General features: G+C 41.6%; 2 protein-coding genes across 3 annotated transcripts in view; both read right to left on the bottom strand.

The window, feature by feature from the left end:
* Positions 1-14059, bottom strand: part of Sncaip (synuclein alpha interacting protein) — a 140342-nt gene that overhangs the window by 79131 nt on the left and 47152 nt on the right. The window lies entirely within an intron of this gene.
* On the bottom strand, positions 2940-3937 carry LOC128112820 (uncharacterized). The gene has a single exon (XM_052742186.1). It carries the CDS (start codon positions 3935-3937, stop codon positions 2966-2968), a length of 972 nt encoding a protein of 323 aa, XP_052598146.1. The 3' UTR covers positions 2940-2965.

The following is a 14059-nucleotide window of genomic DNA, read 5'->3' as shown; positions in this document are numbered from 1 at the left end:
CAAGACAGAATAAGGAAGGTAAGTTAGCTCATGGCTGAGCAACTCTTCTCTATGTAGCAGAAGTAAGGGAATATCTACTCAGAGAAAAAAAACAAATGAACACAACCTTCTTCTCTCTTTCAATAATTTAATGACTGGTAGGTTAGGAACATTTGACTTCCAGAGCATGTCTTAGAGGGAGTTTCTGAGGTGCCAGGTTCAGAAAGGACTTGGTGTTTAATGACTTGCTGAATGGGCTAGAATGGAATAGGGTACTTTATATGACCAAACAAGCCTGGCAAGAAACTGATCAGCTAGAAGTATGGTGGGAGCCATGAAAGAAGAGATTAGAATCCTGTGTTGGCCTCAGTAAAAGATGCCCTGTAGTCAGAGATGAAGTCGGGAAATACCAAATCCAACAGTCCTGACCCACTTTTACCCACCAATACGTGTTACCTTGACAGTGTCTGCTCATTCTCCCTTACCCTCACCCACGCTGTTTAGATTCCAGCAAGAATTTGATGAGAGTATATAACTTTTCAGGAGAGAAAAGAAGGAGTGAACGAGAGTGTTAAGATAAAAATAATTTGAAAGAGAGAACTATGGCTCATTCAGTAAGCACAAGATTCTCCATCATAGGTGAAACTTATCAATTCTACAAGGACAGAACTACGATCTAATGAGGCCACATCTAGATGAAAATATCTGGGAAGAAAAAAAAAAAAGAGGCATTGTTAGCACTGGGAAGTTGAGCTGGGACTAAGCCAGCCATGTTTTGCACTGGTTTCTGGACACAACTGTGGAATGATCTGGAAACTGGATCTTTAGATACAACAGGAAACGATCCAAATCCAAGTTTCCAATTGTTTGCACACCTGAAGGTTTGTGCTTTATCCCTAATTTTGTGAAAATGACAATTTCTCCAGTGGATTTATTTGCTTGGCATTTTTGGTTGACAACGTATGGGACACAGATGGCAGACCTGATTGCTGTTCTAGAAGGAAGCAGACGGGGCAGCAACACACACAAGGAGCATTGAAGACGACATCTTGAGTCAGTTATCTTGGCTTTATTCTGATCATTTGTGAGGATTAAACTTTGGAGCAACCCTAGGCTAGTGGTTCTCAAGCTGCTCCATGCATGAAAATCACCCAGAAGGTTCATTAAAACATTGCTGTATTCAACCCAGACTTTCTGATTCAACAGGTCTGAGGTGAGGTCCCAGAATCTGCATTCCTAACAAGTTCCCAGGTCATACTGTTTCTTCTGGTCCCAGAACTGCCTTTGAGAACCACTACTTAAGATCAATGGTTATTCCTAGCTTTGGCTACATCTGTTTTTAATTAAAAGATGGCGACCTCTTCCCCACATCCTCCATCTCTCCAGATGTTAACTTCATTATACAGGATCCATGCCTGGTGCCCTCTGATTAAACTGCCTCAGTGGACTCAACTAAGCATTTCCCATGAAGACCACCCGGAAGTCTCAGAAGGTCCTAAGTCTTTTTTTTTTTTTAACTCTATGTCAAACAAGGGACACACAATGGTGCACAGACATTACAGAATTATGGCTTTGGTTTCCTTGAAACTTACTTTCTCTGCAAAACTTCCTAGCAACTAAGATATTGTAAGTCTCTTCTGTAAATGATACCCAGATTTATAATTTGACAGTCTTTTTAGAGCAAGAATCTCAGTTTCAAGAGATCCATTCACTAGACCAGCAGAATAATCCCTAGACAGATTGCTACTGCAAGTGAAAAAAGGAATTATTAAGAATTAGATTTAAATGTACTGCTTTGTACACAAATTTATGCATAGATATTTAAAATAATTATTTACTGTGACCTAAGAGTTTAAGCAGCTACAAGTGACTAACCACAAAAAAATAAATAAGTAAAAATCTGGTCATGTAATTTTAGTTAGAATTATAATGTGCTTTTTAAATTGAATCCAAATCTAGGAAGCAAATAATTATGAGGATTTTAATAATGTCTTGTCATTTGTGAAGACACCCACTTAATAACTAAAAGTAGAAAGAAATGAATTATCTATAAACTCGATGTCCTTACTTTTCTGAAGAAAAAAAAGTAGTTGTATATTTTTATATGATTAAGCAAGGAGAATGAGTTATAAGCAAAGAGCAACCAAATATCTGTTTATCATATGCACTCAGAGATTATGACTAAGCAGATATTAATACTTTAATTCAACACTTTTCATCTAGTTGTATTTTACTAAAGACCTAGGACAGGGCAATGAATAAAATCTGCTCCCAGCTTACATGAGATACTATGGTTGAAATGGCAAACACTGACCATCACACACCTACCTAACACACTTCCAACATTTGGGAGGCCTTTCAGGGAAAACACAGTATAAAACACAGCTTTCTCACAAGCATTTTGAGGAATTTGCCTAGGAAGTGTTGACCTTGGTTTCAACAACATTGCTTTTTTAAATACAACACATTGCACAGAGTAAATACTTAACATGATGCCCACGCTGAGTTCCATTACAGAATGATGATCATTGACTTTCTTTAGAAACTCTACATTAAAAAACAGTGGCAGCCTAAATCGGCAGTTCTCAACCTGTGGATCACATATCAGATATCCTGCATATAAGATATTTACATTATGATTCATAACAGTAGCAAAATTATAGTTATGAAGTAGCAAGAAAATAATTTTATGGTTGGGGGTCACCACAACATGAGGAACTGTATTAAAGGGTCACAGCATTAAGAAGGTTGAGAACCACTGTCCTGAATAATAAATGTCAATGATGGCTGTTTTTCTTCAGTTTATAAACAACCTAGTGTTCTTATTTCTACTTGTAAAGTTGCTCTCAGAAATGAATTTCTAGAGCAGTCAATTTTCCAGCCATCTTTGCAGAAGCTGCTGCTGAGGGCTTTGAAAACTGCAGCTATGCCCTCCAGTGATGGGACCCCTTCAGAGCTTCACTTCAGTCCGTTCACTCATATGTCATTAAGCATATGGGGAGAGAATGACATCTGCAGGCTGTGGTGTGGACTTTCCCTGCTTGACACCACAGAAGGACACCAACTTCACTTTGTAATTAACCAACATAAGCAGGAAAGGACTCAGAGCGGAGAAGCCGGAGGAGAGGGCTGTGAGAACAGCTGGAATAAAGGCGTACGCTGCCAAGTCCTTCAAGAAATAGACCAAGATAAAGTGAGAAACCCAGAGTGGAGTGATCAGCAACATTAACAAGATACTGAATTTGGCCCCTCGAAGGACCTCGGTTTCTGAATCATCGTCTCCGATCCAGATGTCACCATATGTCATCTTTTTCTTCTCTAAAAGAAGGAAAGCCATCCAGAAACAGACAAAGACTAAGATAGCTAAAGGAAGAATATCAATCAAAACTAAAAATATTTTCCCGTAGTAAAGCTCTACCTGCTCGTTTCCAAAGCCAGTCAAGCAATCCACGTAAATTCTGTTAGTAGACAAAGAGCCTGTATCATTTCCAGGATTCTGGTGTTCTGGTTTTCTAGTATATATCAACACTGGGATATATACCGCCACACCAGCCACCCAAAGTGCAGAAACCCCCTTCAAGGAGTACTTCTGTTGGCTCAGGCTTGCAGCCCCGCTCAAGGGGTAGACAATTTGGTAAAGCTTCCGGAGGTAGAGGAGCGCAAAGTGTAACATGAACCAGATGGCCAGGGAAGTTGTCAGGGCCGCAGTGAAGTGCAGAACTTTGCAGCCAACTGAATCCAGCAAGATACCAGAGGAGTAAACGATCTTGAGGATGTTCACCACCAGGTTTTTAATAAGGTGGACAAACACAAGGCTGATAATGAGAAGAAAGGATGTCTGCAGGCCCCCCGTGATGCACTTGCTTGTGGAATAAAATAAACATGTGTTTCCAACGAAGCTCACGAGGATGAGAACAGCACAGGAGATGATCTCAAGCGCGTCTGCAGAGGGCTTCATGGCAGATGCTGAACCGTGACTCCAAATATCTTCTCTGCAATTTCGTTCATCAGGCTTTCAGAACTGTGTACGAGGTCTTTACTGATACCAGCTGAGCATTTTCTGCCCCGGCTAGGTTGACAAAATCCTTCCTTGGTACGCTGTCACTGTTTCAGTGTAGTCTGTGGCAGAATTCTGCTTGCTTCAGTGACCAGCTGTTGAAAACAGACCTGCTTCCCAAGAGAGGTCTGTTTTATCCTCTCCAGGGACTTTTAACAGTGACGAGAAAGGCACAGGCAGTACCGTGCAATTAAAAATTCTCAGAAATGTATTTATAGTGTTGCCATACCTAAATATGTCATTCCTTTCTAGGTATGATCAGTGTCCACCAACCAGAAAGAGGAGACTAAACTGTTGACAGTGAAGGAAAGGTAGCCAGAGGTTGAACTCATCACACTTCATGCATGGTAAAAAGTCTAAAGAATGAACAAGGCAGATTTCAAAATAATGAAGTGACAAATTAAGAATGGAAGTAAGACCATGGGGGAGAGAGAGATTACACAAGAACGTGTCGTGTTTTAACTTCTCTACCATTTGCATCTTTTCAGAACGTCACCTGTTGTGATGATCTCCGGGGATACAAGAGAAGATGGGAGGAAATGTTGGGGAAGAAAGCGGAGATGGAAAGAAAGCAGGGAGAAGCGATCGAGGGAGAAGAAGGGAGGCAAATAAACATGGGATTTATGCCCACAACCAAGCCTCCCAATTTGTTAACAATGGGACAGTGATTAGTACAACTCTCTCTCCTAGAGCACAAGGTGTGGAATGATTTCTCTCCTAGAGGTGACAGGAGAGCATTAAGCAAGGGTAAGAACATGACACACACATACATATCTACCTGCCATTAATGCACATGTTGGGTGAATTCTTGTTTCTCAACTAGGTCACAATGATCCATTCTGGGGACTGACTCCAGTCATGTATCATTTACCGGAGGAGATATGTTCTGAGAAATGCTGTTAGGTGGTTTTGTCATTGTGAGTGCATGATAGAGTGATTGCACAAACTGAGACAGATGTGATGGGATCCCTCCTTGAGCCAAGCTGTCGTGCTGGGTGCACAGCTGTACTTTCCCTGTACTGAAATTGTTTGTGGGTCCTGTCATCAATCATCCCACCCCATACTGTCAAAACATGTGCTACTGCGTGATCAAGTGGTACATTGCAACTGGCTGGTACAGGCTTGAGCACCTGACTTCATTTCTTCTAAACTCCGTGTTCAGTGGCTTCTTGATGAGAGCTTACAGTTAGCTAGGATATATACATGATATATACATACATATGTATATATATTCATATATATAAATATAATATAATGAATATAATCTAATACAATGATATAAAACTAGAAGAGATCACAAATCTAGTTTTTTCAAGGAAAAGCTCCTTTCAACTTTTTTAGTATAACTTGGGTCAAACAGAAATTACAGATCACAGAGGTAGGGAATTAGCTGATACCTCATCCACCTAGTGATAAAGCCAGTATTTGGCATCTCCCAGTCTTTTCCTCAAGGGTGTGTGAAACTCCTAGTGTGTACATGATAAGAAGTTTATAACAGTATAGGCAGGTAGGAAGTCTGGGCCCCACAATCCATGAGAATGGGAAGGAGACTGGGAGTTGACACTTCCTATTAACTCCATTTTCCTTAATTGATGGCTAAAATAACAGAGAACTTAGTGTTTACAGTCAATTTTCTTTCCTTAGAAACCTCAGTCAGTGTCAGGTATAAGCATCCACCCTGTTTCTAACAATGATAGCAATATAAGTAATAACAACCATGATGCTTATGCATTATTATAAAGGTATAAAATTAACTTACCACCAACTTAAACAGAGTACACTCTCTTGCTTTGCAAACTTAATATGATTTAATCCTTAATATCATTCTCATTTCGGTAATGAGAAAATAGAAGACCAGAGGGCAAATTGTTCAGAGTTACCAAATGAAATGATGTAAATCTAGTGCTATGGTTTGAATATGAAACCCTTCCCCACAGTGACCCCTGTGTTGAAGGCTTTGTCCCTAGACTCTGGTGCTAAGAGGTAACTAGGTGAGACTGGGAAGATGGTTGAGTTGGTCAAGTGCTTGCCACACAAGCATGAAGACCTGAGTTTGATCTCCAGTACCCACAGAAAAAGCCGGGCATGGTGGTACAAGTTCAGAGTCCCCACACTGGGTCCCTGGGGCTCCCTGTCCAGCCAGCCTAGCCTAATCAGCAAGCTCCTGACCCGAGTGAGAGACTCTATCTAAAAGACAAGGTAGACAGCTCCTCAAGAATGTCTCTTGAGGTTGGCCTCTGGTGTCTACATGTATAGACACACATTTGTGTGTGCACCTGCACCCATGCACACATGCGTACACACCCACACCCACATTCACAGACATCATCAAGGAATGACCCATTGATGAGTTCATAGTTGAGTGGACATATTGGGGGTTGAGTCTTTGACTCCAAATCTGTGACGTAAAGTAAAAATTTCCTCGATTTAAGTTGTGTTCTCAGTTCTTTTGGTCTAGCAGTGAAAAGCTAACACAGCCTGGTGTGACTGGTTCTCACGGCTTCTCTACAAACACTGGCAAACTGGAGATCTTCTGTTGACTATTATCTGCATCTCTTTATTGATTTATAATTGTTCCATCCAACAGACAGAGCCTGTAAATGTACTTCTTTGGGGGAGAGTCTGATGTATACAAGTCACACAGATATTTGAATGGCAGTTAGTATTTTTCTTTCTCTTTCAATATTAGTAGGTATGAATGTTTACACCTCTGAACCTCATAAGGAACTCCATGCATTTTGGAGTTGAGGATGCCTTACTTGAAATTAAGAATAAAAAGGCCAGATCCAATAATCATGAGTCCCCACAGTGGCAGTGTTTAAGCACAGACGTAATGATAGGTCGACCATACTCCAGTGGAAAGCCTTATATCCAGGAATATTTTGGAGAGCAAAAATTATCATAAGTAGAGAAAAAGGAACACAGAGTTCAATAAGAAAAGAAGGATGTTGGATCAGGGGAACACCTGGAAGAGAGAGGGTGAATATAATCAAGCTATGTATGAAATTAGCGAAGAAAAGATTTTTTTTAAAAGAAAGAAGGCTCTTAAAGATTTTGAGGTATCTAAAAAACCTCATATTGATCTTGCCAAGTAGCTTATGGACTCCTTTTCCCCATACTAACCTTTTGGAAGGTAGGAAGCTCGTTCTCCCAAGCATGCTTTCTTCCTTTCCATGCTCATAGAAAGTTATCTCATGTTCCAGTGTGAATGTTTCACCATTCAGAGATTTCCAACAAATACTTTCATCAAATTCCAATATAATAAATTCATCAAACCAAAAATTTCCATCCAAATTTTCCATTCTAGCTTATCACTCTTCAGGTCGACCTTCAGTTAAGCTCCAGGTCACGGAGAGAATGTAGCTTAAGTCTTTAAATGGTGTGGCAAGGATGACCTGTGTTTCAATTGCCACTAGAATCCTCATTTGCATCTGTGACTAGTTCCTTGCCCTGACTTGTAAGTTCCCATAAGAATTACCCCAATGCTCCAATAAGAATTGCAACGCAGTGTTGCAAGGTTCTTCAAACTCTTACAACCTCTGCAATGACTTCTACAAGAACAAAATACTTGGGAAAGGACAGGCAAGATGCTTTAGTGGGTAAAGGCATGTGCTTCTAAGCCTGATGACCTGAGTTCAAGCCCCAGGACCCACACTGTGGAAAGAAAAACTTAACCCCAGCAAGCTCTCCTTTTGACTTCTCCATGCTCACCACAGAAGATCTCCACACTGGAAGTTTCAAAGAACCCTGGGGCTCCTCTTAACTAGAGGCTGCTGATTATGTGATATAGGTTGGGAAGAGGTAAAATGAAACACACACACACACACACACACACACACACACACACACACACAAATGTAATTTATTTAAAGTATTTAGAGAAGAGAGACATCCACGTGGGAGGTATTAGTTTTAATTCCCAGACAGAGACAAGAAATCTGAAGCCTAGAAAAGCTATGCCAACTTGCCCTAACTGGCAGAGGAGGTGGCATTAAACTCCAGGCCACTTGCTTTGTCTGGTTTGGGCAGGGAAAAGGAAAAGGGCAACATGAAGTTGACTGAGTTGGAATGCCAGGACCTGAGAAACCTGGATGCCACACAAATGATCTCCAAGGACAACACCAATGGGTTTCTTTAGAAGAAAGCCCTTTCTCAAAAGCATGTGTACTTCCTGGAGCAAAAGTGCCCGGAGGCAACACTCCATCCTCTACCAAGGAAGGTAACTGTGGTTACTGTAAGGGGGAATGAAAAAAATATTTCTTTGAAAACCAAATACTGGTTCTGCCAATCCAACTTCACTGAGGTCACTTGAGAACCAAGGAGTTCAAAGGTTCTCTATGGCTTCCATTTATTTTGGCATCAGATGTAACAGAAAGGGAACTAAAGGGGAATTTATATGGCCCAGGCTATGTTCCAAATCTCAAACTGCTAAAAGTTATTTAGATTTTTACTTCAGCTCACAATCACACGGAGAGCGGTTCAGATGCAAATGCTTTCCGTGTGGCTTAGGGCAATCTAGGCTTCCTCAAAGGCACATGTGATATTCTTAAGGTTTTTGTCTGAAAGTTTCAAAAAAAAAAAAATCTCGGGCTCTTAACTGGAGACTGCTGTTCATCTCTGTGACATTGGGTTGGGAGGAGGTACAATACAGCATGCTGCCTTCATGTGGGCATTGTGGCCTCACAGTAGTGCTAAGACAAACAGACTTCACAGGCTGAGGGAAGGGCATTTACTCCTGTAAACTGAGTATGTGATATAAATAAATGTCTTCTGAGGACGACACACCTGAAACAGGATTCTAAATCTAAGTCCATATGGAGATGCTGATCCATTTTGATGAAAGTAGGCATGGGGCACACGGAGGGGAAAGGTGCTCCTGAGCAAAACTGGGCTTCCTTTGCAGGATTGTTCACTAAAGGAGGAGGCCACACCAAACTGATTCAGAATCTTTGACTTTGTAACCAGTGTCTGCCTAAAGTTACTTTTAATTCTCTGGAAGACTGTGATTGTGTGAGGAGCCGGGGCAGGACTAAACCGCCTAACCCCAAATTAGAAGTGAATGGAGAATAACTTCAGTCTGGATGGGGCCAGAGCAATTAAATGGTAATTGCCTTTTAGATACACTAATGTTGCTAATTATATTACTGTGCTAAGTGCTGGGAAAATGTGGATAAGAGCTCCAGGCCACTCTGGTGGGAGAAGGGAGCTAAGATTTATTAAGCTTGGCAAGGATACGGATCCTTCACATACATTATCTCCCGTAATCCTTACAATAACCCTACGAGGTATTAGCTTCAATAAGGTTGAATGACGCGATCAGTTTCACTTGGTTCAGGACTGAGTCAGATTTGTGTGGCTCCAAGAGCAGCGGGCTGGCAAGGCCTTGAGGAGGGATAGAAATTGTTGACTTCTAGATCTACTGGATTCAATAACCAGTGGATGGAAACATGGTAGCAGGGAAAGATGAGAAAATTTGAGAAATAGACCATGACGAAAACATCTCTGACTGTGAGGACCCCAGAAGTGGAGAGTTAAGAGTCTGAGACAGGAGAGCTTTGTAGGCACAATCTGTGTCAGACTGATCAGAACGCAAGAGGCCTGCAGGGGAGGAGCTTCCCATTGGAAGCCATTGATCTCACGAGCTCACCTTCCACCGACACTTGGTACTGGGGTTGGGGTTTGGGAGGCTGAGGGGTGGCAATGGGAGCTCCAGACCCCTGAGATTGCAAGCCTTGGTGAACTAGAAAGTAGACTGGGTGGAGTAGTTTTTATACCTGAATCTTTCTAAACCAATCTATCAGACTGGCAGTCTGTCAAAGGGCTGCCCTCAGAATCTAAACACAGAAGACCCGGGGAAAACTGTGCGCAGACTGGAAGACTTGCTCATTCCTACCTGCTCTGTTTCTTAGATTTCTAATGGGAGTTTCTCAGAGACATTACAGCATAAACAGACACAAGTGTGTGCAGATGTTTACATACCCAATTCATACTCATGTATGAATGTATTCTCACATTGCATGCTTACACGGAGAAAAATATGAGATGATCCTGGAAGTCAATTCAAACTCAGAACGTAATATGAATGTTGAAGAGTGTAGGGGGTAGCCATTCCAGCTTTGATCTGGAAGTTCCAACCCCCATTGAGGCTTCAGTAACTGTCACGCCTACAAGGCGGGGCCAAGGGAGGGCCCTGAAGACCCGAGGTCGGGAGGAGCGGTGCTCTCTTGCTGCTGGGAACGAGGAAGCTAGAGGTGGACCCACAGAGCTCTCCAGAGAACACTGCTGGACTACGCTGCATCTTTCCCCAAACCCTCAACCTACCTATCCCTTCATTTGTAAGTTACACCATTAAATAAATCTCCTTTCAACTACGTGGAGTGGCCTTAATAATTTCACCAATTGAAGAGTCCTAGAGGACTGCTACTTTTCAACAGTGCTACCTCCTCAAGACCATGTTCCTAACAGCAGAAGGACTTTCTGCTTATGATGGGAAGGTTCCTCTTGGGCTCTTTGCTAAGGACTGGAATTACAAATATTGTCTTTGAGCATAAACTCAGCCTCTGAGTGCTTCTGGTGACTGTGATGATTAATTTTGAGTGTCAATTTTGACTGGATCTAAAATCACCTAGGAGACACACCTCTAAGCATGCCTGGGAACAGGAATACTGTATTTTTCTCTTTCTCCTTGATATGTAAATCTTATTGGATTCTCAGATTAAACATGTATGTTTGGTTCAAGTTCATTACCCATTTTCCCTTAAGGATGTAACCTCCCAAGACAAGTTTGGGGCAGATAGCCCAGCTCAACCAGATCCCTTGTGGGTTGTACTCACCCACACCAGGCCTTAGGAAGAGAATCTCTGCCATTTCCAAACCCAGTCCCCTTCTGCGGAGAAATGGCAGCTGGTGGGAGTGGCAGGACAGTATGTAGATGAGACTACCTGCATGATTGGCATTAAGTGCAACCAAGTCCGCGAGAGAAATAAGAGCACCCATGCTACTTAGCATCTCGGTTGAATGCTTTAAAAGCATAGAACCTTTCTTCCTTGGCTACATCTGTTGTCTGGGGCTCAAAGCCTTCTCAGTCTTTTCAGAGGCAGGATTAGGTGTGTTCAGAGTGGTACAATTATTGACACCTTACAGAACTCTGTCTCCCAAGGTGAAGCAAGCTGGAACACACGCTGCTTCCTGTTTTAACCCATTTGTGTGGGTTTGTTAGCACCGGATCATCTTGAAGGGGACATTGCCAAGGCCACTGGGTGTGGTTCATGTGCAGTTCAGGCTCACTGGACGCTCCGGTTCATTTCGTCAAACCCCAACTGAGTTCTTGGCTCCTTCCACCCCTGTTATCTAGTGAAATGTAGATATTTTCCCAGCTCTCTCCTCCCTGGGTTAATCTGATTCTGAACTTGGTAACTATTATACATTCCTTTGAGTTCCCTGACTTTGAACATTCCGTTTCGACCAATAAGCCTTAAATTTTCTTTTCTACCCCACCACAGCGCTCGTGAAGTCAGTACTGCAGTCCCTCTAAGATGCTTGGAGTTTAACAGAGTGGAAACGTGGCTCTTCATCATTATTCTTCCCACTTAATTGCTGTCACCAAAAGCCTCAAGACTCCTAGGTCTCCCGTGTACCCTGTGTGCTGAGCCACACTGACAACCTTGTAGTGTTAGTCTCTTTGTACCTCAGTCGGCAACAGCACCCATATTTATCCCCTATTCTTGTGAGATTTCTACTACATCATTCATCCTTCCCAAGCATTTAAGTGACAGAGACTCAGTGTCCTCCCCTAACAAACAGGAACTTGGAGTACTGTGAGGATACAGTGCTGAGAGCATCCTGAAGATTAAAAGAGATAACGCAGGGCAAATCTTCACAGTACTGATTGGGACAAGGGCCCAGTGGATGGAGTTACTGTTGTTACTATTCTCATTGGATTATAGGGTCTGTCTCAATTAGATACACAAAATGACTCCATCATTCAGATCAGTGATGATTAGGAAATCATGACTTTCGATGGGAATTCAGAATACTAAGATACAACCCTCTCCTTTTTATCCTTAAATAAGTCCAGTCCCCAAGAGAAGAACATTAGCAAGATTGTGTTAACGGCCATTACTACTAGCTGAGGTTTCCAAGTTCATTTTTTTTTCTTTAATTACATTTATTTAGCCAGTTTTCTACATGGTTAAGTTTGATTTTGCTAATGCATGCATAAATGATCTCTCTCCCCACCTCTCTCTGCTGTCACTAGAAACTAATGAGGTAGAGGTAGGGGATCAAATGATGCTGATGAAGGAGCTACTCTGAAAAGCCCAGCGGACAGGAAGAGCAAACATTCTGAAAAAAGAATCACACTGGGGACCTTTAGGACATGACACGGTTCTTCATGAGGGGGGTGACAATTACTCTACACAGAGAATTTTAGTTATTCATCTTCCCACAGTTTTAAGGTCACAGTAGGACATGAAAGGCATCATAACATGAAAATATCCATCCCTGCTTATAGCAGCATCTCTCTGTATCCATTATTTTTATTTGTATCCTCAATTGATTTTAATCTCCACCTCGGTTTGACAAGCAAATCGTGTATCGAGGTCAGCAGTGACGAGGAAATGAGGCCTTCTCAGCTGGAGTAAATCAACATCTTTGGAATCTCACTGATGCCGGAGAATTCAAGCCATTCTTTAGTACAAAACAAATAAAATGCGAGTAGGTTGGAAGTGAAAATGCAAGGCTTGCCAAAGATGCAGGATTCATGAGGTCAGAGGACGCGATTCCGGATAACTGAAAAACCACAGCAGGCCATTTCAAAAATATCTAACAATTCACAGAAATATGTAAATGCAGATAGTGGGATAAAGCTTCATGGACAAATGATCTGACTATCAAAGAACAGATAGGTCAAGTTGATGAAGCCCAAGAACATAAACGTCTTTTAAGCAAAGTTGACTCTGCCATTAATGTACTGTAAAGTCAAACTCAGTAAGGGTATTTGTATAGAGAACTGTCATCAAGTTTATCCCAAAGATTAGGTGTAAATTTTATTAAATTCAGACCATGAAGACTTATGTTTAGAATTGCAAGGTGGTCTTTCAAGACAATTCCAGTTAGGTGTTTGGCTTATTTATTTGTTTATTTATATATTTTTACTATTATTTCTAAAAGCACAGCTCCATGTTACATTGGCTTCATTTTTTCTGTGGTCTTCTGTATTACTCTCTTGATTATCTGTGGTACATATAATCATATGTTTGCTTGAGTATATTTACAGACATTACAAAATAAAACTAAAATGCCAAATGAATATAGTGCCTCCCCCACCAAAAAAAAAAAAAGGCCTTCTCTTTATTTCCAACTACTGAAATCAGCTAGTAAGTGTCCAGAAGCTAAAGAGATGTTAGGACACTATCACGTGCCAAGCTTCTAAACCACATAGTTCTGCATTTTTCAGACAATTATGCCCTTTTAAAAAATAAAAACGGAGATATAATTCAACTTTCGTTAATTATCGGAACAATAACCGGTGGATAAAGAAATACAACCCAGGAGGAAGGAGCCTAGTGGGATAATACATGTAGTCCTGGATGCTGGAGTTGGTGAGAACCAGCCGTTTTCAGCTCCCTTGCTAACACAACTCTATCCACTTGCTGTTCTGGAACCAGATAGTGTAGCCTCTTAGGCTCCACCTGTCTGTAGAATACTCTGCTCAGTTGGGACTGCTGTGGGCATCCAAAGCACATGTAAGCATTCTTACAGATCTGCTTGTCTGGGGATGTTTTCAGCAGAAATGTCACTAACCATTCTGGTCTCAATGAGCCAAATGCAATTCTCACATGAGAACGCTAAAAAGACTCAATGAGGCAAATGCAATTCTCACATGAGAACGCTAAAAAGAGTGGTAAAGAGTGGTTTCAGGTACTCTGTGGAACAATGTTTTCCTACCCGTGCACGGGAGAAACCCTGCACCGAGCCCAGATATTACACCTGACTGCTGAAAGGTTTTGAAAACCCAACAGC

This window comes from Peromyscus californicus, unplaced genomic scaffold (genome assembly GCF_007827085.1).
Source record: "Peromyscus californicus insignis strain IS unplaced genomic scaffold, ASM782708v3 Scaffold_17__1_contigs__length_78620276, whole genome shotgun sequence".
In the NCBI taxonomy this organism is placed as follows: Eukaryota; Metazoa; Chordata; class Mammalia; order Rodentia; family Cricetidae; genus Peromyscus; species Peromyscus californicus.
Note: the sequence above shows the minus strand (reverse complement) of the source record. Positions and strands in the feature narration are given on the sequence as shown.

Excerpts from the sequence above, each read along its gene's own strand:
- LOC128112820 (XM_052742186.1), bottom strand. The coding sequence starts at position 3,937 with ATGAAGCCCTCTGCAGACGCGCTTGAGATCATCTCCTGTGCTGTTCTC.